We start from the raw sequence: 27,102 nt of genomic DNA on the forward strand, positions 1-27,102 counted from the left end.
ACGTTTCTAAGGTTTTATGATGCTTTACTGGATTTTAAACAATTTCTGACTGCACCTTGTCCGTAATTTTTTACACGTGTAAATGATAACGGCTATCGAAACGATAATGCTTAATATCATATAAATGTATCTGCGTTTAAATGTGACGATCTTCAATTAATTTAATGCACACAGCCGATAGTATGTTTATAGTTTAACGTATGTGTTATGTAAATTATCTCTTAACCTGGAAACGCTTTATCGATTTAGATCGTTGCATACCTGACTCGAATTGATTGTTTATGTTTATATTTACAGACTAGGGGAAGGGTTTGTTATGCAAATATTGATGTAATGATTTGAAAGGAAAGTTACGGAACTAAGCTATAAACTCAATATATTGTCGGAAGCGTAACATATGTAACTTTGGCGTTGCGTGTGTATTGGAGTGGTGCATGTAATAGCGATAATGTAAGTTGATTTGTAGGTTAACTGTGAACATTGTATCTGTGAATACAAATTTCACCTTCCTGACACAGTCTGAAGCTAGGTTGAAGGTTTTGCTCCTTTCCCAGCAGAACGATTCGGTTATATCAATGGATTATAGATGCATTCCATAGATACTTTGAGAATTATGTGGAACAAGTACAATTTTCATTACCATATCCCACGAACAAGATATATTGTAGTAAGGACTAATCATACATAGAGTATTAGCAATTTTTAGTTAGATGTATAACGAGTATTACTTTGCCCTCAAAATATTTACATTACCAAATTAATATGTATGCACACAAATTTGATGCACCATTTCCCTGTCCATACATAATTATATACACATAACTATGTATTGAATGTAACATCAAGCACGTGATTAAAGGCTCTTAATGATTTCATAGTAATATAAACTCATCACCAATGTGAAAATTGTCCCATATGGATACAAATATAAAGAATATTATTTTACAGCGTGCAATGGATGTAATTAAAGTAGAATGTGATCCTGACCTTGAGGCGCACACAGTGTCTTTGGATTTTGAAGATTTTGAGCAAGATGTGAAAGAAGAGCCACTCGATGTTCCAGTCAGCATCTCTTCTGAAGAGACAGAGGTGAGGAATATAATTGACTATCAGAAACATCTGACAAGAAATTTGTGGTCCTCAGTAGTTTTTGTTGGCCAGCTTTTGTTATTATTTTTCATACCCATCACCATGAAAACCTGTAATCTCACTGATCAGTGAATATTCATAGTTTTATTCTGATGATATTTGAAATAACATTATTTTTCAATTAATGAAATTGTCACTTCTAGTATGGCAGCAAACAAAAATTGCTGATAATACTAATACTGTGTCACAGCAAAACATAGATGAAACGAAAGAGGAACATCATGCAGATAGTGAAATATGTTCACTGTCTTCACCCAGTAAAGCTGACTGCAAAGAAAAGGATGATCCTTTCGGACAGTCCGCGGAGGGCACCAATGAGGAAGACAAGAAGGTGAGTAAGACACGCAGGTTAAGTGTGTCCAGCAGTGAGCTATGATGAAATTGATACTTACAGATCTGATGGCTCCCCGCGTAATTTTGTACAAGAAGCCCACCAACATCAACCTTACTCTGAATGCCTTCAAGCCTGGATATGTTTTATAAGTTGGGTACCAGATCATATTTCTGATTATTATACTCATTTTAGTAGGCAAAATCTTCTATCTATTACAGTTACAGCCATGGCGCTTTGTAGCAATCAAAGAAGAGGCAAGGGATCAAGAGTCAAATGATGAAGAAACAGCGGAAGAACATGATATATGTCAGGACAGGTGAGTGCATTTTTCTTCTTCTTTTTCTATGGCTCTCCGGCCCGTATTCGGTCCATGGCCTCTTCAATTCTCCTCTTCCATTTAGTCCTCTGTTTGGTCCATCTGTCCGAGGCTTTGATCGAGGTTTCGAAACATCTTCCTTTTTACGGTGCAAGGTTGTTAGCCTTGCGACCAACCCCCAACCTGTAGGACCAGGGTACCTGTCTTAGTCTGACCTCTCCCCCTCGACCAATCTGGCTAGGGACGCCCTACCAGTAGCTATGCTACCGCCAGCATAGCTCTAGGTGAGTGCTTTGGTTATTGCTAATTGCATATTACCTTATTGCACCACAGGTTATAATGCAATTATGATAGAAATAACTTGGAAATGTATGCACACTGCTATATTCATGCACATAATTATTAAATGATTTATGACAGGTTAGATCTAATATTTTGTGACCTTAAAATACAGTATGAACAAAAGTTTATCCTCCTTATTTTGTTTACAGTCACAGATTTGAATCAATAAATGATAGCTATATGTGCATATCTATTTATTTTAAAAGGAATTCTATTACATTTCACCATACATTATTGTATTATTTTTAAGAAAACTAACATTCTTACATACAAGTGTAGTATCAGTTTAACAAGGAGCTCACACCAGAAAGCTAATCTCCCCGCCTTCCATTTAGAAGTAATGATAAATAAGATCAATATTTTGATACATATTGATACTGTTGTGTTGCCTGTATAATTTTATATTTTTCATGCCAACAACAGAGGGCTTGGATAATTAGCCAGAAATTAACAAGGGGCTTGTGCAAACCCCTCTGAGCCCCCTGCAGCACACATCTGTTCTTACAGCAAATGCATACAATATTAAAACATCATTGCATGTTTTCCTCTTACAGTGACACACTGGTAGGACAAGCAGACAAAGCTGATGACGAGGAGAAACCTCATAAATGTACGGTTTGCAATAAGAGATACAGAAAATTGCTTTACCTCAAGGAACATATGCGTATCCACACAGGAGATCGGCCATTTAAATGTGATATATGCAAGAAGGAGTTTACCCAGTGCAGCCTTTTGAAGACGCATATGCGAGTGCACACTGGAGAGAAACCATTCAAATGTGAAGTATGTAATGCGCGGTTTGCACAACGCAGCAACCTCTGGAAACACTCTCGTACCCACTCGGGCGTAAAACCATATAAATGTGATGTGTGCAGTAAAGAATTTGCAGGAAATTGGCAACTTAAATATCATTCTCGTATTCACAGTGGGGTCAAACCGTACAAATGTGGAATATGTAACAAGCAGTTCTCGCATGGTAGTAATTTGAGCCGACATTCCAGCATCCATAGAACAGTAAGGTGAGACTTTAGTATAAATGGTAATTTTGCCCAGTACCTAAGTAATTTTCCGTGATGATGTATATGAGGTGTAGAGGTGAAAGCCCGTAAATTCTAAACCAAGGATCAAGGTATGCAAAAGAGGTTAACTGCATACACCAGTCACTGGGGAAAGCCATCGAGGTCATCGAGCACCCACAGTGGGTCACAGAGGAGAGTGGATAAGGAGGTATAAAGAGAAATCTTGTTCATACCAGGAATAAGGTCTTGGTAACCGATCTCCAGTTTTACTGACATGTTTATAGCCATTATCTTGATGATGATGCCAAGTCCAGTATCCACAATCATCATGATGCATGATCACATTAAAGGCAAGAACACTGGCCTCGTAATCCTGGGGTCCCGGGTTCAATTCCCGGCGGTGCCCGAATTTATAACTTGTGTTGGGCAAGGCCGCGGTCTAGGCAACACGGAGTTTTCCTCCGTGGCATCCCAACAATTACTCCATTCACACACAGAAGAAGGCAATGGCAAACCACTTCTGGATCATCTGCCAGGAACGTATATGAACAGGTCCCAGTCCGAGAAAAGGATGGAAGGATCCTGTTCATATGGACCTGTCGTCAGACAGAACACTAATAATAATAATAATGAACTACTGGATTAAAATATTTGCACCCATTTCCTAGTTGATATCTAAAGTGTGAACTAGGGTGTGAAGTTGACCTCTCAGCATCTATGCCAAGGTTAAGAATATGTGGAGCTTTACCTCAACTTCCCCCTTAACTTTACCATCTTAAGTGTGATATTTTTCTAGCGCAACTTTATGAATTAATGGTTGTGTGTATTTTACTGTAGTTTGCCTGTGGAAAAACAGGGTGACCGAAGAATACTGTTGTTTATAAAATAGTGTTTGGTATGTACCTTCTATTTCTTCAGGATTTGTTTCAGTGTTTTTACTCTTAAATGAGTGCATGGCTGGTAAGGAATAATCTAACTTTATTAGCAGGGTGTGGTACTGGTATGTGTATTAATGAGCTTGTTTCCCTAAAATTTTAGTAATTATAATTATTGGAGGTATATGTAATGCTAGACATGTAATGTTCTTTTGCTTCTCTTCTCGTAGTTTGCAGCACTTCTCAAGTTATGGAGAGGTGGTTCCTAGTGGAATTATTCCAACACAACATGAAACTGAGAATGAGTGCAGAATTTGTGGTGGTGTAACCAGGATCACCAGTGAAGCAGGAATAAAAGCCTCCACTTGTACAAAGTGTGGACACGTGACAGAACACGTTGGAAGTAAAGCCAGTGAGAATGATGATAAGTTTTCACAAAACAAAATCCATGTGTGTGGTGTATGTGGTAACACATTCAAGAACGCTCGCCACCTTAGGGAACATTCCCGTATCCACAAAGGACCGCGGCCCTTCAAATGTGAAGTGTGTGGTAAGGAATTCTATCAGAGCGGAAGTCTGAAAACACACGCGCGGGTACACACTGGAGAAAAACCATACAAGTGTGATGTGTGTGGAAGACAATTTGCCCAGAGCGGTCAACTCGCTTGTCATGCACGCACTCACACTGGGGAGAAACCTTATGAATGTATTGTCTGTAACCGACAGTTCGCACAGAAGGCACAGCTGCGGTCTCATTATCGTACACACACTGGCGAACGGCCATATGAATGTGACGTTTGTGGCAAGAGATTCACGTTGCCTGGAGTATTGAAGTTTCACATGCGCACACACACTGGAGAGAAACCTTATAAGTGTGATGTTTGCAGCAAATACTTTACAACCAGTTGTGGTCTAAAGACTCACATGCGTATCCATAGTAAAGAAAAACCCTTTAAATGTGATGTGTGTGGCAAACAGTTTGCACAAAGAGCACAACTTGTTTGCCATTCACGCACTCACACAGGCGAGAAACCCTATGAATGTACCGTATGTGGCAAAAGGTTCGCTCAAGTTGGGATGCTCCGTGATCATGGCCGTATCCACACAGGAGAAAAACCTTATAAATGTGAAATATGCAACCATAGGTTCTCGCAACATGCCAATTTTATAAGACACTCTCGTACCCACAGGGCCTTGGATCAGTAGACTGAACTTTTACATTATAATGACTTATTACATTTGGCAAGTCAGAATCACTTGTGATTCATGAACACTGATGATACGTGACTTACAGTCGAGTTACCTTTTTGTGGATATTGTGTCTGAAACAGATTTAGGAAAACGTTTGTTGTTACAGACTGGGCTCAGACTGTACTACAAAGTGAAGGAATACTGGAACACGTGTACAATTTATGTACATATGGGCAGCAGTTGTCTTTCACGTCAGTCCTAACGGGCTGCAACTCTGACCCGAAGTTCCTTGTAAAAGGGATTACATGACAGGTCTATGCCTCTTCAAGACTTGGTATCGTTATGTAGTTCCAGTACTCCAAATTCCAATGATGTCACATGAAACTGAAAAGAAACGTGGTAGGAGTCTGACTGGCAAAAATTTGTGTATTCCAGAAACAGGCATATGTTAGTAGAAGTATATTATCAAACCCATTATTAATATTTGAAATATGTGTATTATCTGTATCTAATATATGGTATTGTCTAAAAAGTCTCTTGATAGGCAAATCATTTACATTTGTAAACAGCATATTTTTTTAATAATATTTTTTTTGTGGTGGGGTGAAATGTGTCTATGCAATTTCATCCACTAATGGGCCCATTGTCTGTCCCTCAGATGATACATGAATAAAATGGTGTATCAGTGGCATGATAATAACAGGGAGAAACACAGGGACTTGTAGAAAAAGCTGTGCCAATGCCACCTTGTCCACCACAAATCCCACGTGGACTGCCCTGGGAGTGAACCCAGGTCTGTAGTGAGAAGATGGCAACCAACTGCCTGTGCCATGACATGGCCTTCAACTTTAATCGTACATACAGCTTTAAAGTAATTAATCGTTTAGCCCCGATCTTTTAGTACTTTAAACTATATGAAGAAAATTGTAATGTATAACAGGAATAATAATGTTGATCTGTAGGTTATTAATTATGCTTAGGCAGTTAAGAATGGCAGCGTGAACCTGAAACTTGGTGTCCCGCATTATGGAGAATATTTGGAATTGGTAAGGATGAAATGAAAGGATACTGGGGAAAACTGATCACAATAAAATGATGTTGAATGTATTAAAATGCTTAAAGTGTTTAGAAAATAATACAAGTCCTGATTTAGAAAATTAAATTTCAGTGCCAAATGTCGTGTGTGTGTGTGTGCAGTGGTAGGATGCACAAATGCGTATCTCGGTCTAAAATGTAGCTCAGTGGGTTTGCATAGTTATAAATATACAACCAATACGAAAATCACATTGAAATATTTTAAAAATAAGGCAACACAAATTTACAAAATGAAAACATAGTTCTGGTATGATCTTTCTGCCTTCCGCAAAATATTTTTCCATGTTATGTCTGAAGTTAAAATGAACATAACAACATAACTGTCATCTAAAGCAGCTAACTGTTACATAAATGCATTAAGTAACGCTCTCTGTTTTAAGTTTTCCCTTAATAAACTTGAGATTTATTGGGGATCCCCCCCCCCCCCCCAAAAAAAAAAAATTGGAAATCCATAGGGCTAAGGTCAGGAGACCTTGATGCCTCCCCCCACAGCAGCACATGAATGCCACTTTCAAACTTCCAGGCATCCTTCCATAACATGTCATTTAATTTTGTTATGGACATTCTTTATAGCTTTGAACAATAGCATGATCAGAGAATAATGAATTGGAAATGCTGTGGAAGGAAGCTTGACATTTTTTCTACGCTGAGTAAAACCCCAAAAACCCTAAGAATAGCAGTCTCCAGGCTGAAATTTGAGCCCAAGATCTAGTACCCTCAAATGTGCTCAGAAATACTAATAAACTTGCAAGTTATCAATCCATGAGAGAAAGAATGAACGTACAGGATATTTAATTTCACGCAAGAAATTGCACTGCTTGAAATGGGCTAACAAGACTTACAGCATTCTATGTATGCAACTTGCCTCTTATTTTCAAATGTAGTTCGGCTTTAGTAATTAAGTTTAAAGAGTAAATGTTTATAATTATTAATTTGTTATGTTTTACCCCAAATTTCTTTATCATGTCGTGACATGTTCAATATCCAGTGTTAAGAGAAAAATAAATTACATGCTGTATACATTTATTCCTGTCATTGACATGATCGAATATGTAGTCTTGAAATACATGTATTAAAATATGATCGGGTGTTCATATAAATCCATTTTATCCTAATACTGAACCTGACTTCTGGACATGGCGAGTAGCCTGTACCTACCACCCTGACCCCTGCCTCATACATCCCAGAAATCCAACTCCTCAACCTTTTTCATTTTATCCTTTTGTTACTTAAATATGGTTTCCATTCCAGGTAACATCCCACAACCTGTCAGGGTATAGCGTACCGTGAACACTGGCCAGGGCTCCAACTCCCCTTGTTGATGCTTCCTACTCTTTCTGTCACTCCAATTGGATGTTGACTCGTTCGTACCTTGAAGCAACTCAAGACCTCTTTGCCATCTGCTTATTTTAAGAGGACCATACAATGTTAAATAACTTTAGCAATTAGGATATCATTAATTAATAAATTATCCAAACCAAGAGATGCAGCATGACACTGAAATAAGAAAATTCTGTCACTGACAATTTTTATTTTATAGACAATAAGGTGTACAAACATCAGCCAATATTGTGGCATACAAACAGACTCTCTCTTCAACTATAGCTGTTACAACACAACTGTGGCATTTACAAACGCCCATCTGTAAAATACCAACAAAATAGGTGATATAGCATCAGACAGTTACACAAATCATGGAGCAAGATTGGAGATACTTAGGCGACCTGTTCTTCAGTGCCTTGAGCATCTGCAGGTCCCAACTTTCGTTGGCTTTGATCTATTAGACAGTTGATAGGACTCCTTGGATGAGTGATCAGCCTGTTGCAAGGCTTCTACCTGTACACAGGACAGCACAACGCAGAAAGACGCAGACAAACATCCATGCTTGAGTGGAATTCGAACCCACGGTCCCAGTGACCACGTGGTCACTGGGATTGGAGAAATGAGGTAAACAACTGTAAATGTTAGGTTAGGTACTTAACAGACGTCTGCTCCAAATTGGCGTGGATGATCGCCTGAAAGAATTTCATCACGAGAAGATGGTATTTGGATTAACTGTGCATAAGAATTATACACTGTACATTGTATTTTAAAATATAGAAGAACCGAGCTCTTAAAACATCTAAACATTTAAAATGTAAAGGATGAACATACTGTGTATGCCCTGTAAAGAAATTTCAACTAGCGAGCAGAGAGTAGTCTCACAGACGTGGCTGACAGTGCAAGCTGATGAGAGCAGTCTGCTTCATGTCACTCAACCCACAAACCACTTGATCTACGAGTCTTATGTACACAGGTCAAACCACTTGGAGACCAGCTGGAGAAAAAAAAAAAAAACTGTCCTCCGAGCTTTTCTTCAAGTAACTACATCCAAAAGTCAATTTGTTCGAAGACACAACACTGAAACTCATAATTCAAAACAACATTCATGTTTTCACATATAAGTCTTGTAACAAATGAGCACGTGGTGCTTAACCCTTTCCCACATTAAATGCAGTAGAATGTAATCAACATGACTGATATTTTGGACATCGTTCATAACTTTATGTTGAGATGATGGACAATGTATAAAAGTTGTTATCATACGCAATTATCGAAAAACGTTAAGACTCTGCAGTGAAATGTAATGAACATAAATGTGGCAGGAACATTCAACATAGTAAAATGTAGTTAATATTCTGTGATTTTATGGGCATATGCGAGACCAGGAATCTGTGGATTTTAATTATAGCAGAGTCAAAAAAAAGGAAAATATTATACCTTTCTCATCTTCTGCATTTATCTAAATACAAGATGAAGTCTCTTCCCCACTTGTGACCAACAGTTAGTATACTAGGTGGAGAAAATGTTTATAAATTGCAACACACACATGGAAATGGACATGAAATCCAAGGCAACATGAATGTGTTAACGCTTATCCTATGACCCTGCACTGTCTACTCCGAAGACTGAATCTCAGGTCTGATTCATACCATCTGAAGTCCAGGTAATGTGTTTCTTCAGAAATAAATAAGAACCATCTCCCACTCAACTTCCAAATGGACCAGTTACTTTGAACATCAACTTGTACACTCTTTTTGGGAGCAAATAAATTAATATATTAGTATTGCAAACAGCCATTATGTAAAAAATTGATAGGAGGAATCCTGCTCTTGTATGACAGCTGGCTTTCACCTTCTAGCCTATTCTGCCTTTTGTCAATAACAAAACAAAATGGAGACAGAACGTGACAACACATGAAGTTACTAAATAGTGACCATAGGTATATTACAAGATAGAGAAAGAATGCATTAAAGGACAGGCTGGAAATTGAAGATTTCTGAAATTCACATACATGACAGCATTAAGTTAACCTTTATCATTTATGTCTCTCATTAACAGTCCAGCTGGCCATGCATTGCACTAGGATACTGTTAAATAGTTAGTTACATTGTCTGACCAGCAGTGGCACTGTGTGTGTGGGACAATAAAAGCTACGGAACAAATCAACAGGATTACGCCATCAAAAGTGAGTTATACAATGAGGGGCAGCATGTATCAAACATATTTTCCTCTTGAATGCACTGTAACACAGAAATTACTGCTTTCCTGTTGCTTCTGCATGTATTATTTGCATAAAGTAAACTCATAAATGGGAGGTCATATCTGTCAATTTATGTGAAGGGGTCACAGGCAACCTACTGTTTCATTATCCAATAGCTGGTCCATCTGAAAGTTCTACTTCATCGTCACTCTGAAGCCAGATGTGCACAGTTCGGCAAGTTACGCTTATGCACAATCAAGCGCACGTTTCAAAGTGGGAGAACGGAGCTGAAAACTTAAATACGTAACACTTCAGCTCTCAGTTTATGCGTCCTTTGTGCGTCATGAAGCCGGTGTGGTCAAATATTGATGGGGGGTCAGATGTTGAGATGGCATCTTTCTCCAGTGTTGCCACCTTCAAGCGATGGAGACGACAACAGAGCACCATGACACAAAGACTCAGAAGACAAAGCAGGACAGAGCCAAGACCTGTACACATCACAACACACTACATAGTACGTACTTTTATTATAACTTGTATGTATGACTGATATATATAAAACAGACAATATTAAGAATGAAGAAGACATTAGGAAATTATTGAAAATACAATCAGCATAAAATTAAATAGATGAAGACAGACAAAGTTGAATAAACCACTGGAATAAAATTATAGGTGAAAGAATACTTAGCAGATTCTGCAGTATGAACCAAAAGGTTTGCTGAGACCAACGAAGACCTTATAGAAGATGGAATGAATATGTGAAGTAATAACTGGAATTGTAGAATAAGAAGAAAAGAGCCATTGTTCTTTTACACACATACATTGCAATGAATCTGTAAAACTTTCAACAGAATAAATCAATAACGTAAAATGACTGACCAGAAGGAATGATACTCACCAAGCAGTGCTGAAAAGGCACCAGTCCTCAGACACACGCCGTTAGATTCAGAAAGCGTGCCTGAAACATGAGGAGATGCAGCGTGTCAAGTTAAATCATTGAAGCTGAAGTTCATCTAAATAATAATTCAGACTATGAGTTCTTCATTTGTACAAATGTAGTAGTAATAATTGGCACGCATCTTCGGACTTGAAAAACCCCAGTCCGCGCTACACAAACAGTTTGCTTATTCCTAATAATTATTATAATATATCCTTCACTAATTTATGAGTATACACATACATAAACATGTAAATAAACATGGATTAAATAGAATATGAAAATATATGAACATTCTCTTTTCCTTACTTAATGTACTTTTGTCTGTTTAGTTTCAGGACATGATTCGAGTACTGCAAACTTTGGCTATTTGGTAAAATTAATTTTAATTCAAACAGTGTTTAAACTATCCAGTTATGAAATAAATAAAACACTGTGAGCCATTCGTATCATCTAACTCGGGTAGCCATGGCAGTGTTTCGAGTTACTACTGAATTTATAATAGATAAAGATAAGTAATAATGATGAATCTGATTAACTTGCGGAAGATATTATTTTTATTTCAATTCAAATCAGTTTAACCGTGAATGTGATTTCACTCGAGAAGGTCTGGACGGTTGTAAAAAAAAAATTTTAGTGTATTGCCAACTTACTGTTGCTAGGTGATGAACTTGCGTCAGCATTCTCACCATCCTGTATGACACGCAGTGACTGGAATAAACTCACGTTCTCGGACAAGGCGTGAGGTGGCGGGGTTAGCGTTGTGGTATCCACAGAACGTTTTTTTAGGGACTTGGCATTGCGCCAGTGACAGGGCTGGCTCTGTAACGTGCAAAACATACGTGTTCCATCCTATCTAGAATATTATAGTGCATATATTTAACCCCTATCATCTATTAATACAGTATTTAAACCCCCATACTGCATGGCTTTCAACCACACTTTTGGTGGTTAATGGTTTAGTCATACGCTACTGTGATGCAGAGTCATTTGAATTATGTGTAAGCCATGATCGCACGGTCAACAAAGATTAAGGTTGATTCATGTAATACGTAATGGTAATTGGTTAACCTCAGCAGTTATTTAGTGCTGAATGTGAAAACAGTGATTAAACTTTGTTATATGGGAACAGTGGATGTAAACCCCCATAACAGGGACCTCGGCTGCACGCTAATACCAAGGTTAATGGTATAGTGGTATGCTAATGTAACACATGGTTAGATGGATCAGACATAAAATTTGCAGCATGCAGACAATAAAGGATAAGAAAAACAATTTTAAAAGAATATGGACGAAAGTGAAAATGGTGTACGTAAGATACTATCCTTGGTTTTGCATTTAAGGATTACTGAAAAGCAGATAAATCCACAAGGCACTATAGTGGGTAATTTGACAAATTTTCAAACTAGGTACAGCATGAATAAAAGCTGGACATGTCACAGCTATTCAGTGCATACATTGTAATATCTACTTACTGGGCATCGCCCATGGCACATTCGCACATCGCACTCAATGTAGAGTGCTGGGGAACCGGTAAAGCGGAAGGTCTTCATGTAGGCAAACACTTGTGTTTCAAACACACCGCTCTCACTCCAAGACCCACGGAACCGACTTATCAACTTGTCATCTACAGGGCATCTGTGACACAAGAATGTTGTATTTGTATCTTTGATAAATACCTGTGTCCTTATAATTAAAAGCCTGAATAAATAAATAAATAAATAAATATGCGTGAGATGTGAGGATGTCACAATGGCGAATATGTCAATGTTGGTCTTATGGATAGTAATGCCATGAGGATTTGTGGACAGATATAAATGTTTTGGAGGAACATCCTGCATCTTCACCCCTGAAGATGGAGGTAGTATGTTCCTCCAAAATATTGCTACCTACCTGCAAGTCAGAAGGTCAGAATGCCAACATTGACAAAGATAGACATGAATTTGAACTTTATAACACATTGAATTTACATGTAACATATAAGAAAAGTTTATCACACAAATCTGTTAAAGGTTAAAGTCAGTGATACCAATCCTTATTTGTGCCTGTGTGCGCTAAATGTACCCTAAATCCTTCGTTTCCATGTTCTGTTTTAGGGAAATTCTGTACTAAAAGTACAAATGTAATAAATCCAATTCTCATAGCGCTACAGCTCAGACAACAGCTATCTTCATAATAAATCGCGATAAATGGAAAGGATACATAAACGAGATGCTCACCCATACTGGTCAATGAGTTGGATCTTCTTAGTGGCCCCATTGTGCGCAAAGCAGTCATTAACCACAATGTCAAAACCATCTGCAATAAGAAAATTGTTTGTGTAGAAAATTATTTTGATTTCATTTGTCAGGATACAAATTAATAATGAAAGAATCTCGGGCTACAAGCCGCGGCTTGTCGCCCGAGAGTCTTTCATCAACTTCGGTCGCCATGAAAGCTTCACTTTATACAAATTAATAAGTTTAAGTGGTAGATGGACTAGAAATCGCCAGCCATTTCTAAAATTATCATTTAAGTGTCCTGCAAAAAAGAGTATAGATTTTCTTCTTCTTTGCAAGATGATAATATTAAGAATGTAAATGAAAAAGTTAACCAAATGTTGACCGCAGTTGTAGAACTAGACTGACAATAATTCACTCACCATATTTGCTGCGCATGTAGATTATGAGAGTGAGGGGATCTCCGACGCGGACTGGACCCCCGACACGTGTACCTGAAGTGCCGTACCCATGCCTAATCTCCATGTAGCACTCGGGAGGTGACAGGGTGAATAGAACAGGGTTGCCTGTCGCCACTCTGTAATATTTCAAATAATAAAATATAATGTGAACATTCAGTTGTCGAAAGAAAGGAGAAAAGTGAGCAATGAAAGATCTGATTTTATCTTCTAAAAACTGAAACACAAAGTTTTCATCTTCTTCCTAGAATTAATATCTAGCTACCCTCCAATCATCATCATCATCATCATTCTTTCCAGTATTAAACTTACTACTGTGGGTATTATGAAATAAATCATTCCATTACATCAGAGGTCTTCCTAAACTCCTGAGCCCTTTTTGTTAATATTTTTAAAATATTTTTAAAATTGTAAGAGCTCACTGTCATGTTTTATTTTTACGCACCGTACACCATCACAGTGGTCAAGTGATTAGTGTACTAGCCTACTATCCAAAAGGACTGTCAATACAATGACAACCTACCCTGAAGGTGGAGTAAAAGCAACCCTTCAAATGTTCTGTATATTAAGTATGCAGTCAAATTGCAGTCGATACAGCATCATACAGTATCTAATTAGCCAAATAACCAGGGAGTAGTCTCGATATGATTGGTGAGCGCATACAAAATCAAATGTCAATATTTACAGATGGCTATAAAATGGTTAAATATAGCGCAGACACACATTGAGTACAACTGTACTTACTCCACATCTAGAAACGGAAAGGTGACAGTCTTCCAAAAGTCATAGCCATATTCACACGTGACCTTGAAGTGCTCGTCCCACTCCTCTTCGATGAGCGGGTTGTACTGCACCGTCACGGTGTTCCACATGAAGTTCTTCTGCAACACCAATATGACACAATGTCATCTGGACTTGCAGGTGGACACACATAACCTATCTTATCTCAATGTTTTGTTACAGTGAGCTATATTACTTAATGATCATCGTAGTAATAGTTCAAGGTGTCATTAGCTTACTGTCGGAGCCTTCCTACTGTCCTCATGATGAGTGTTTCTTCCCAGTGTTCCGCATCTGTTCAGCTGGATGAAGAATTCATAATAATCCCGTCCCGTGCCGTTGATATAGACGCAGTCTGGGTCGTACGAGTAGCCTGTATGTAAAGCAATGGGAGTTAATGTAATCAATGCTGGCATGTTATACATTAATTTTTCTGCTGCTAATCTTAACTAATCTTAAATGTTAAGAGTTATTTGTTTGTAGAATGATAAATCAGTTGTAGATTTTGCTGTGTACAAAGTTTCTATTGGATTATATTTTTTTGCATTATAGACTTACCTGAAGAATAGAGCAGACCGGTAAAGGAGCCATTGAAACCGATGCGGATCTTCATGTAATCATCTTGACATTCTGCTTCAATATCTGTATGGAAATAAAAAGAAAAAAAAACATATAAAATAAAGTAACAGACATTTTCTCATCCACATAAGACTACCAAACGGACAGAGACATTGGATCCATCAGATTGCATTACTGCCTTTTCATCACTGTTAAAGTAAGGATAAAATGAACTACATCTAATTTTCAAGGGAAGACTGGCATGAACTCACGCTGCACACGGGTTGTGTTGGAGCGCCATCGGCTGTAGTCTCTGTCCCAAGCCTCGATAGGTGCTACATGGTGATAGTCAAAATCATCTGGATGTGGCCCAGGATGAGAGCGCAGCTGACCAATGGGCACATACCCTGATCCATCCGCCACAAACACCACCTGTCACATACACACTGTTATAACCTAACCTTTGGCCACCTTTGATAAACATAGTTTATTGTTAAATTAATATTCTTAAACTACAAAAACTTAAAAATGTTTAAGATAGATGATAATGAATGAGAGAAGTACTTTCTGATTTATATATATGCTTAGTGTCATGAACCCATTTTGGGGCATAAATTCCTTAATTTGTAAAGAAAGACGACTCATGGTATGCCATTTGGTCAGTGTCTGTAAACTAGTTTGTGCCACGGCGTACACACTTATACAGAGTTCCAGCGTTTTTTGCCGCTGAACTTTGTGAATTGGAACCTCGGAGCGAGTCACTTATGAGAAGTTTGCTCAAAGGGATGGCAGCAGGCCGCGTACAGAACACTCCAAATAAAATATCACCACTGTAAGTAACATAATGAATATTTTCAACACGTTACACAATGTAACAAATTAATCTAACCTAACTAAACCTAACCTAAACTAACTTAACATAACCTAAACTAACCTAACCCAACCAAACCAAACCTAACCTAACCTTACCCAATCTAACCTAACTAAACCTAACCTAAACTAACTTAACAACCTAAACTAAACTAACCTAACCCAACCAAACCAAACCTAACCTAACCTTACTCAATCTAACCTAACTTAACTTAACCTAACATATCCTAACCTGTCGTAACTTTATCTAACGTATTGCAAATTTGCAAAAATTACCAAACCGTATGTAACATAACATAAGCGTGCCGAAACTTGACTTAGTGACCAGAAAGGATATTGCAACGAATAGGTGGCATGTTGTCAACACAGCACAGTCACAAGACTACAATTATCAGGCTTCTACATTGCTGCACTGACACGGACTATACTGACCGACGAAAAATTCCTTCCTTCATTGAGTGGTCCGCATACTGGGCACTCCCTACAAGGTCAGCGGCCATAATCGGTGGATCCAGTTCTAGTTAGATACCTACCTACGTCACAACCCACAAGAACGTCATTCTCACCTCCGTGAGAACCAAGTACCTCACAAATGTGCCACAAGTTTAATGTATTCATACTCTTGGAGAAAACCGAAAATAGGAATGGGTGGAAAGACCAATTTACACTACCGAACCTAGGATTGTGCTCAAAGAAATTGTAGAATTGGAGGACAACGAAGAAAACTTAACAATTAATTCTGTGCACTTATCTATTCATAACGAACTTTCCTTCCTGTAGCCTCATTTAAAGAGGCCGTCGGTGAGTGCCAAGCGGACAGAGGAAGCCACGCTGATGAAAATGACGTAGTATGGTGTAACGTGTGCCGACCAATGTTCCGGCCATTAATCCTTTAAATCCCATTGGTAATTATATATACCACATTCATAATATTTTGTACGTAATTGTGCATTTTGCCTATAGAGTGCATTCATTATGATTCTCACAGACCACGGATTATTTCTTTAAAAGGTTTAACCAATTGATCTTTGTAATGGTGAAGCGTTGTGTTTTCTTTTCGGTACGGACTGAATTCTTTAAATATTATTTAGATGAGCTTCAAAGGGTCTATACCACCCCTTAACGCCGTCAAAATTTACCCCCCTCCCCTCAGTAGGAACTTCTAAATTATGTATTAAACTTCCAAATTAATAGCCTCAGCTTTCGCTAATACAAAATTTCAAAATTCCGTCTTTTATGCCAATCATCACACTAACGCCTTCACTCTTACTTTATCCTTAACAGAAGGACGAGCGGGCATTGCCTGGGGACCTTCTAGCTATAAGATGCTCTTTCTCCCCCCCAGATATCGAAGTGTCTCTCACTTCTCCCCCCACCAATTTCCTCTTTCTCTCTCTCTTCTTAAAAGGGTCAACCAATTGATTTTTGTAATGGTGAAGTGTTGTGTTTTCTTCGCGGTACGGACTGAAATACTAAATATTATTTTGAAGGGGTTCGGACTTAAAAATTTCGCTTTTATGTTTTAAGCGTACCAGAGGCCCTACGGAGTGTAAGAATTCCTTCGTATTTCTTTGCAGAACATGAAAATCTAAAACGGTTAAAATGCTCGCAAAGAAAATAGTTTTCAGATACACAAATGCGTACTCCAAACTGGATTCATGTTTCTTTACCTCGGCTGGAATATTTTGGTTTCCTGTGCGTATGAAGAACAAGTCGACACCATTTACAGTGCGTGAACATTATTCTCTGACCCGTAATGTTTTTTTTTATGTTGCGGTGCTATTGAATTACCGAATTGAAACGCTGAACATTTCTGCAGAAGCCTCACTGTGAAAACGGGGCCACGTGTTTACATTCATCATCTCTCGCCCCTCGGATGCTGACGTGTGAAACGCAAGTTATGAAGCGACAGGAGACCGGAGAAACCCGTATAATGAAAACCAGAGTTGAAATATTCACAAAATATTATTAGGTTTATCAAACAAAGGAGGAAAGGAATTTACGGGGTACGTAGCAGGCACGGGAAACATGATAAATGCGCACAGAATTTTCGTTAGATCAATTAACTATTTTGATGAATTCGACGATTATTTCCTTAATCAGCGTTAACCAGTTGTGTTTTCTTCGCGGTACGGACTGAATTCTTAAAATGTTATTTATACGATCTTCGCGTTTCAAAGGGGCAATCATCCTACCTTCCTGACGCACTCACCGAGTTCTGCTCGCTGCTGTCGTGCACCAGTCCGTCCGTCTCGTTATCGGGCACTACGATAGGAGTCAGCTTCCTCAGGAGCACCCTGGAGCCTCCCCCAGAATTGTCCAACTGCTCGCCAGAGTACGCCGCGTACACATCAGTAACTCCACCCCCTGCCGCCTCCGGTGACGTCACATCCTGCTCCAGCGTCCCATCGAACCACTGATGATGATGATAATAATATCCCAATAATACTATTTAAACTTCGGTTTCACAAAAGAAGGTTCTCTTCCGTTCAAAGAATATTCTTTGACAGAATTTATGAATTAATAGCAGCCCCAAATCCAAAAACTTGTTCATGTTTTAATTTAAGCTCTAAAACTACGAACATCCTTCTTAATTAATGTCCAAAGTTGAAATTAAATGAATTTGAAGGTGGCTGTCTTCTCTGCTGTTGCACTGTGTATTCTGATAGAAGTTTACCGACGTTTCAGAGTTACTTACAGCCTCCATAATCGCATTTGACTGGAAATACGAAGGAAAACTCCGAGAAATCTATTAAGGAGTGGAAATCGGGAAGGAGAATGATTATGACTGGTAAGTCAGGAGGGAAAGCTGATTAGGTCGTGGCCTATTTTAAGACAATATTCTCAGGGAGACCACGAAAGCCATCGATTTCGCTATTTAAATTTTTTCTTATCTGCAGAGGTTTATATAACTTCGAAAGAGATGCAGATATTATTATAAATTATAGTCAAGGATTTGGAAGGAGACTGACAGTCTATTTTAATATTCGCCTTGAAAGGCCAAATATATAAGTGAGAGCAGTTGGTAACTCTGGCGAGATTCAAACTTGGTAATGTAACGCAAAGCTGCTGCTGTTGTTAACGAGAAAATTGAGCGAAGACGATCAAGCGTTGTTCCGCCCAACGTGTCCGCTAAGTATGGTCGATATTACGCGGTACGGTGCGTGGAACAACGCGATTTTCCTGCTGATACATCTGTGTCGTTATGGACCGAGCATCCCAGGGCGACAAAAATTGCCTCCCTTGCCATCGCATTACTGTATCGATATTAGTGCCATCATCTACAGGGTGTTCCATTTAAAACGCAACACCAACTACTGCACACGAATACCTTGACATGTAAAAAGGAGTTAACTGCTGGTAACATCGAACTCTTGAAGCCCTATCCCGTTCTTGTAGCTGACTCACTCGATGCTTGAAATAGACACGGTCGTAATTTCAACCGTTCTCTCGCTAGATGAACACTTACCACAGACAAACATTTCCTGTGTCCCAGAACTTTGTTACCAATCGGTATATTGCTGTCTTACTCAGTCACGATCTTCCGATGTTGAAGACAGTAAGCACTTCTGAAACGTCGGCTCTACATTTATTACTAAAATAATTATGGTAATTATATTTACCTGTAGCAGTATCAGGCACCAACATATTCGGCACCAGTGCCTGAAACAGATGGAAAACAGGTATTAAAATGATGAGGACCCAATTTCGTAAGATTTCAGTTTCTCACGACGACGACCATGAAGATGACCGTCTTTTTGGATGTCGAAACTTGTAGCCTGCTATAAATCGACCGATGTTTCAGATCCATCATCAGGACAAAACTTCATTCTTCGTCTTTACAATCGGAAATCTGTATCTTTGAACGTTGTGACTCTATTACTCATCTCCCTGATGATGGAAACAATAAAAGACGTACATAAATTTCTACCACATACATTGTGGACTGATAGGAATATACCAACGTTTCAGAGCAACATACTGCTTCAATATATATAATCTTTAGCCCTGAAGATAGACACAGTATGTTTCTCCGAAACGTTGTTATCTACCATGGAGTCTACACGGAATCAAAACCTAGAACGTCATCAAACAGCTGATCGCCCGCGCGTTCCTAGTGCCTGGTGGACCATCGGAGTGGTTCTTCCTTCCTTCCTGAGAGTTCGCCGGCCCGACGTAACGGTGTCCTGTTCCGAATCACGGTCTCCCAACATGACACGCCTTGGCAAGGCCACGCGCCCAAAGGTAAACAGACGAGTTGCATATTTTCTTATAAATGCAAACAGCAGCAAAGCTCAGGCAATTTTTCATACAAATTGATCTGTTATGTGATGTCACGGCCCTAAAGAAACTACAACCTATCGTAGAACATCCGAAATACGTCAAGTATCCAACAGCAGTGCGTGATCATTAAATGAATGACCGCCACGGTGGTCTAGCGGTTAGAACGCTGGCCTTGTAATCCTGAGGTCTCGGGTTCGATTCCCGGCGGTGCCCGAATTTATAACTTGTGTTGGGCAAGGCCGTGGTCTAGGCAACACGGAGTTTTCCTCCGTGGCATCCCAACAATTACTCCATTCACACTCACACAGAAGAAGGCAATGGCAAACCACTTCTGGATCATCTGCCAAGAACGTATATGAACAGGTCCCAGTCCGAGAAAAGGATGGAAGGATCCTGTTCATATGGACCTGTCGTCAGACAGAACACTAAATAAAAAAAATAGCGTGGTTTGTGTGTGGAACAATTTAATTGTTTACAATCACTCGGACCGCGATAAAATATCAACGAAATTACTGCGAGAAATTCTTTAAAAACAAATTTCTAGTAAGCAGAAATTAAAATGCTCAGCGTAAATACCAAATAACCTTAAAATATGGTGGTGAGTCCTTCAGTGCTGAAGAAACAAGATGGCGGAACATCTGTAGCAACAAACATCATATTTCTACGGCCCTCGTGAGTTATTACAAATCCATGCCGACGTTGTGACGCCGTATGGACCTGTAGGCGGGTTTTAACGTTTCGAAGGAACGTACTGACTCCATCTTCACTACAGAAAACTTTACTATCTCATATTTTACCCACAAAACAGAATGTGTGGATCAATTTGTAACACAACTAACCTAATAGCTCGTAACTTTCATCATGTTTTGATTATTAACATGGAAGAGAGTGTATCACGCATAGAGAATATAAGAAATGGAGGCAGAAATGAAGTAAGAACGTCCAAGTCCACATTTCACGTCCTCTGATTATATATTCACTCAGATTACGATAACATCTAGCCTCTTCTTTTGTTTGCAGATCGCAAGTCGTTATTCACTTTCGCGTGTCATATGACGTCACTATCTGGTAACAGCTGACGCTTCTAGAATTCGCCCTCTGTATTCTGGACATTGCAGAAATTCCGAAAATGGTTATATACATGAGAGAGCTCTTGTCTCTGTTAAACACGAAGGTGGAGTTAGTAGTTCCGTTTCTCGCCACCTAAAAAATCAGCCTTAACGAAAGACAGGGCTAAAGGCAGGAACCGATTAAAGATTTTTATGAACATGGCAATGAACTTTCTGATTCTGTAAAAGATGGGGGATATTTTCACTAATTAATCGTAATATCATCTTGCCAATGACACTGATACACGTAACTTCCACCGCCACGGTGATCTAGCGGTTAGAACGCTGGCCTTGTAATCCTGGGGTCTCGGGTTCGATTCCCGGCGGTGCCCGAATTTATAACTTGTGTTGGGCAAGGCCGTGGTCTAGGCAACACGGAGTTTTCCTCCGTGGCATCCCAACAATTACTCCATTCACACACAGAAGAAGGCAATGGCAAACCACTTCTGGATCATCTGCCAAGAACGTATATGAACAGGTCCCAGTCCGAGAAAAGGATGGAAGGATCCTGTTCATATGGACCTGTCGTCAGACAGAACACTAAATAAATAAATAAATAAGTGTGTAACTTATAAAACCGAAACCGAATTGGAAAATATAAATTAATTTGCATAAATAATTTATTTTATAGTCCATTAATCGCAAGGTGAATTCAGTTGGCTTCCGGTTTAATAATTGCACAAGAAGTGTTGTCCCCCCCCCCTACGTTCGTAAAATTGATTTGTATTCGTAACAACAGATATTTGATCAGCATGATTGTACATCCAAGACCCACTGAGGTATGCAAAATTGCACTTGAAATATGTGGGTACTTCATAGTAGAATAAACATTTCCAGTATTGTTCTATTACAAGAATTAAATCCAACACGTGGTGGGCTAGAGATTCGCTAACAAGCATTTTGTTGGTTCTGACGCCAGTGCACAGCCTCCTACAGAGTTCCTGCTGCTTCAGCACAACAAGACACGGCCCCCTGGGTGTGTTTGTTCACGCTCTGATGTAAGAAACAAATGAAGGCACCTAAAGAAAGAGCTAACAGCTTCACAGCAGCGAACAAAAAATTCTGAGCGAACCCCTACCGAGCCAAAGTTCGACAGAGTTAGGATAGCGAAATGTTGGAATGCTGGAGCTGATGGCCTCGTGCATCCACTTATCAACTTCTATGTATTTTTCACCTTTACAAAGCCAACTGAGATTACACTACGTCGTACTAAAACAGTAAATGATCATGGTACCTGCTGATTTCAATAAAATTTCCTTTTGCGGAGTAAAATGGTTGATATTAAAAATTTTAAAACGAATTTAACTCTGAAGGGTTGTGTTCTGGGTTACAGTGCGCTCGTCGTCCTGATGAAAGAGGCAGTAAGGAGCTTAGAAACGTCGGCAAACTTCGATCAGATTATACGGCGTTACAACCCAGAAGAAATTTATTTTTATACTTCTCGCAGTGAAAACCTCAAATCGTGTATGAATACATTTCCACATCGCAATCTTGACGGTTACAAAATTTCTGATGAAACTCATTACCTTCATTTTCATGACGGAAATTAAAATTCCTGAATATCTCCATCTTCAGGGCTACACGTTCATCGGAAACTCTGTAAAAAACACTAACACGACCACACGACGTCATATCAAATAAATAAGACCACAATCGACATCTTTAGTCACAAGATAGTGTAATTGCGTCATATTGTGAATATTATATCAATTATTTATTTTTATCCGTCTGATCACAATATAATTTTAAATAAAATTATATTGTGATTAGACGGATAAAAATAAATAATTGATCTTTACTCACGTAAGAACCCAAAATTTAAAAAAAAAAAAACAGAATCTTTTCACAGAGTCCTGTGTTATGACGTAAATAAGTTCCTCAGGGTACTTCCATAACCTCTTAGGCTGCACCAGAGAAAGTCATCTTACGGACAGACGTAGCACATCTTGAGCACATGGCATAACTCCGAAAGCCATTGCAAAACATCGACTCTGCGTTAGGTCCATAGAATATGACGTCATATCCTGGCTTGCATATTAACGGATTACCTGTGGTAAGTTCATGTTGTTAGCGTCCGCACCGCGCGTTCAAGTCTCTAACAGGAGTTGCATAAGTGAGAACAATGCCTCAGAATGTGATAATGGCTGTAATGACTATAAAAATACGCCATAAATAAAACAATGAATATGGAAGGATTTTCACACACGTATCTACTTCCATGGCAACTATGTTAATTAAACTGTGGCCTGGAACATATCATCGGATGAAAAATGCACGCGACAAAGTATGATTTTAAAAATGTATCTTATATTAAGTAACTGACTGAGTTATATTATTCGAATGATGGGAATTCAATTGGAAACGAAACTTAAGTGCAAATGGTCGGCTGATCGTAGCGGATCTTCATTTGGACGTGTCACTTTGGTCAGCAATAGCCACTCACCGTGGCGACTGACCCACGTGCAAACGGTCCTGTGGCTGGCCGCACTCCGTTATATAGTTTACACCCCCCCCCCATGAACATGTAAAACACTTCTTAAATTCCATCCGACCGAATAAGCAAAATCTGGCCAATTATCCCCACTTTACCCATCTCTGTATATTTTAACATAAGCTTACAAAATACGAGAATTCTGAGAAAGGCTAAGTTGAACATATTTTATTACACAAACTTAAAAGTATACGGAACGAGAAACATATATTCCCAAAGCCCTGTTATTAATTACGTGGAAGGTTAGAAATTCCGATCTCAAAATCACTTCACCTTATTCGAAAATGTTTGAATCGCTTATAAAGAAATCACCATATATTATTTACAATTTAATTGATAATAAAGACATAAGTCTCGTATTCACAAGGCAAAAATCTCATTTGTCACTGTTCATTACGTCACAAAGGCGTATGGAGGCGTGAGAAGTATTGATCCACGCATTCTTAGCCATGACATTAGATGAAAGTGATTATTCAAATTCACAACTAACTTTAACTCCGCCTAAAGAGTCTCTGGTACTTTTCGCCACGAGGCAGGAAACATGCCCGACGAACAATATAATTAAGATAAGGTAAAATCAAATTCTAGTTCGACCTGCCTCAGAGGAACAAGCAGCCTTCTGCTTATTTTTCAATGTACATTAAAAATAAGCCACAGAGTACTGAAGATATTTATCGCAGCTGATACCTCGGTATTGATTGTTAACTACCTACAAAATTACAGATGATAGGCCTCATATAAAATTACGTTCCATGCAAAATTATAATGAATTTCGCTAAATTCGAAATAATCTGTGAGATCTGAGATTTTTACGATGGTTAATATCACTAGTTTCTTCCCCTGTGTTGTGAAAATGGAGACTGTCGAAAGTGTTGCCTACCCACGAGTCCACAGGCGTCACTACACTGAACAGTAACACCATCACAGACCAAATCTGTACATAATAAAAATCATAGGTTTGCTTAAGACGTGAGAGTAATACGCTTCATTTTTTAAAAGTTACTTTTCAAAATATCGGTTAAAATTGTTTAATTACCATTGTACTGATAGACGAGAAACGTCAAATATAGAACCGCGTAATTTTTAAAATCGTGCCCGAAGGAAACACCTAAAAAAAACCCCATTATTCTAGCAAAATTTTAGTCTCTTGTTATCCGCTGTGCTAGAAAAACATGTACCAAGACGTAACAGCATAATACTAGTTAATTAACCTCTTGATAACCACAATTACTTCTGTTACTTCATTAAGCAGAGTCATCTTGAGAAACCGAGATTCGCTCAACCAATCAAAATATTCCCCTACTTTTATTTAACCCGAAAGAGTATACGGGATCCCGCAACTAGGTTCTATCCTGAGCCAGCTGAATCCATCCGACATTTCACAAATTTCTTTCTAAAAGTTTTATTTTAATATTAAACCACGTCCATCTATTTATAAGCTGAATTTTGCAAGTAAAAGGTGAGAAGCTCAGACTTAACGTCGAATTATGGGACGATGATGAATAATGAATGAGACAAGTAGGGAAGGAGGCGGCTGTGGCCTAATCAGAGTTACTATACCTGCATTTATCAGGAAGGACTGAGGAAAACCAAGAAAGACATTAGAATAACCTGTACCCGGGCTGATATTTAAACCTGGAAGGTCTCGAACATGACGCAAGTTTGATAACCACTGAGCTACGACGTTTGGTTTAATTTTAAAACCATTTACATTACCTAAAAGTCCCTTTCTTACATCACTCACTGACGCACTGCGTAAAATCCATGAAATCAAACAAGCGAAGATAAAGGCAAATTCTGCAGCTTACGGTCGTCAAGACACCAAGACAGGAAGCTCACCTGACAACAGAGTGGGCCATGATCCGTCTCACAACGCACAACACACGAGCTCTGCCAAAAGACTGTCTCGACAGAAGGATATCTTAGTCCTCAAGACGTTCCATTGTTTCATCCCTGAGTGCTGGACCAATCAGCGAGCAGCAGGAGGGGCGTCGAGGTCTACTGATCAAGTGATGAAGGCCGCAGGAGGCAAGGGCAGTGTTGGCACCCCTGCAGGGCATTCCCTCCCCCCCCTTCCCGTGACAAAAAATGGCCACACATCACGGGACAACTGAAAGTGCACAGTGGCAGGCAGTAGGCGTCATTGGGATGGGGGAGACAAGAAATATGTGCAGAATTTTTGATTGGGAAACGTCATAAACGTTCGCTTGGAAGACCCTGGAAAAACTGTCAGAAATAGCGAAAAACATAAAAATATCAAACCTTAAATCTGGTAACGAAAACATCGAAATTTGTGTTTTTTTTTTGTTAATTCTCTGAAGTAAAATATGGATGTCATTTACTTATTTTTTAAAATATTCCCCCGAATAAAAATCCGGACTACACCGATATCAGTGGGTGATATATTTACCAACACCTGCAACCTGAGGTATCGTGATGCCATCTTGCGAACAGTACCGACACTGAGAATGAGAGAAAGAGAGAGAGTGAGATAAATCTGAGGAGAAAGAAAGAAAAATAAATCTCGCAAACAGAGAAAGGTTAATTGAAAGGAAGAAAAATTGATTTCAAGTTCTCACGACTTCGGCGTGCATGACAATGAGTGACTCATCGCCCTGATGATGGAGGCAATAAGCATCTTTGAAACATTGATAATTTTCTATGGCACCACAAGACACAACTTCTCAGGAGTAATATTCATATTTCCTTATCTCATCACCAGACTACAGGAAAATATCATTACGCTGTAATAAGGTCAGTAATAAATCCTATGAAAACGTGGAAAATGGAACCAAACTTATAACTGTTATACCCTTTGAAGCCTGAGCTCGTCTATATAATATTTAAGATTTCAGTCCGTACCGCGAAGAAAACACAACTCTTCACCATTACAAAGATCAACTGGCTAACGCTGTTTAAGGAAATGATCGCTGTTTACAGCGAGAATCTACGAAAACCTACACTTTCCTTCAGTCTCTGCAACTTAACAAACCGGCAAACGAACCTAACAAACAAACTTAACAAACATGCGACGGGCTGTACGTAGTATCGCCATCCATCAGGCCGTGAGAGAGCTAGTGGCTTGGAACGGTGTGTGGCCAGACATTCGTCATGGGAACAGACCGAAACCGCTACTAGCAAACAGTAAAATCGAACGCTGCTATTTCCGTATTCACAACAATCCGTCGCGACCCATTGTTACGACAAAAATAACGTCGTGATTCACCCAATTTAAGTAATTTATTCAACTTGGCCATTCTGCTTTGTAACCGTCGTCGGCCGTGGAGTTGTCATTGTAGGTCTGAAAGGCGGACTCTGCAAAATTAGTTTTCTAATTAAGAAACACTCTCCTGCGAGCTTTTAAAGGCGTTCCGCAGGTGTCCACTTTGCCCCCAACAATTGGTTTCATTCCTATTCTTACGTTCTGTAATAATGCCAACTTCTCGTTTTACGAAAATAATTAGTTCCTTGAAAGTGGTTCACGAAACGAAAATGAATTCTCCATTAATTCAATAGCAATAATTACAGTTACGTATATGTTCGTATATA

At 39.0% G+C, this 27,102-nt stretch overlaps 2 protein-coding genes across 8 annotated transcripts; one reads left to right on the forward strand and one right to left on the reverse strand.

Moving 5' to 3' along the window:
- The first annotated feature begins 2 nt into the window (after positions 1-2).
- LOC110830142 (uncharacterized) lies at positions 3-7,404 on the forward strand. 6 transcript variants are annotated; one of them, XM_022064667.2, is made up of 7 exons: positions 5-198; positions 298-450; positions 949-1,089; positions 1,340-1,480; positions 1,702-1,799; positions 2,696-3,160; positions 4,266-7,404. In XM_022064667.2, exons 3-7 carry the CDS (start codon positions 955-957, stop codon positions 5,239-5,241), a joined length of 1,815 nt encoding a protein of 604 aa, XP_021920359.1. In that variant the 5' UTR covers positions 5-198; positions 298-450; positions 949-954; the 3' UTR covers positions 5,242-7,404. The 6 variants fall into 6 exon arrangements, 5 of the variants coding, with proteins under 5 accessions (XP_021920362.1, XP_021920363.1, XP_021920359.1 ...); XM_022064668.2 differs by having other exon boundaries at positions 5-180; XR_015536208.1 differs by having other exon boundaries at positions 30-450; positions 2,696-2,924; positions 3,068-3,160; positions 4,266-4,404.
- A 64-nt stretch (positions 7,405-7,468) lies between these two features.
- On the reverse strand, positions 7,469-25,458 carry LOC110830143 (cuticlin-6). Of its 2 annotated transcripts, none has more exons than XM_087353016.1 (13): positions 25,393-25,458; positions 19,293-19,332; positions 17,882-18,085; positions 15,072-15,231; positions 14,800-14,883; positions 14,481-14,614; positions 14,206-14,342; positions 13,426-13,580; positions 13,004-13,082; positions 12,260-12,422; positions 11,438-11,606; positions 10,746-10,805; positions 7,469-7,721 (listed from the first exon to the last, which is right to left on the reverse strand). In XM_087353016.1, exons 1-13 carry the CDS (start codon positions 25,410-25,412, stop codon positions 7,591-7,593), a joined length of 1,536 nt encoding a protein of 511 aa, XP_087209142.1. In that variant the 5' UTR covers positions 25,413-25,458; the 3' UTR covers positions 7,469-7,590. The 2 variants fall into 2 exon arrangements, with proteins under 2 accessions (XP_087209142.1, XP_021920364.1); XM_022064672.2 differs by lacking the exon at positions 7,469-7,721 and adding an exon at positions 7,833-10,332 and having other exon boundaries at positions 25,393-25,456.
- Between the last annotated feature and the right edge of the window lie 1,644 nt (positions 25,459-27,102).

The sequence above is a fragment of the Zootermopsis nevadensis genome, unplaced genomic scaffold (assembly GCF_977971745.1).
Source record: "Zootermopsis nevadensis isolate Lab colony 2312 unplaced genomic scaffold, Znev_1.0 Znev_ptg000021l, whole genome shotgun sequence".
Classification (NCBI taxonomy): Eukaryota; Metazoa; Arthropoda; class Insecta; order Blattodea; family Termopsidae; genus Zootermopsis; species Zootermopsis nevadensis.

Coding starts and splice junctions, on each gene's coding strand:
- LOC110830142 (XM_022064670.2), top strand. CDS start 955: ATGGATGTAATTAAAGTAGAATGTGATCCTGACCTTGAGGCGCACACA. Junction 1,481..1,701: donor CCAATGAGGAAGACAAGAAG/GTGAGTAAGACA, acceptor TATCTATTACAG/TTACAGCCATGGCGCTTTGT. Junction 3,161..4,265: donor AGCATCCATAGAACAGTAAG/GTGAGACTTTAG, acceptor CTCTTCTCGTAG/TTTGCAGCACTTCTCAAGTT.
- LOC110830143 (XM_022064672.2), bottom strand. CDS start 25,412: ATGGCCCACTCTGTTGTCAG. Junction 15,232..17,881: donor ACAGCAGCGAGCAGAACTCG/GTGAGTGCGTCA, acceptor TGTATGTGACAG/GTGGTGTTTGTGGCGGATGG. Junction 14,615..14,799: donor CGGTCTGCTCTATTCTTCAG/GTAAGTCTATAA, acceptor CTTTACATACAG/GCTACTCGTACGACCCAGAC.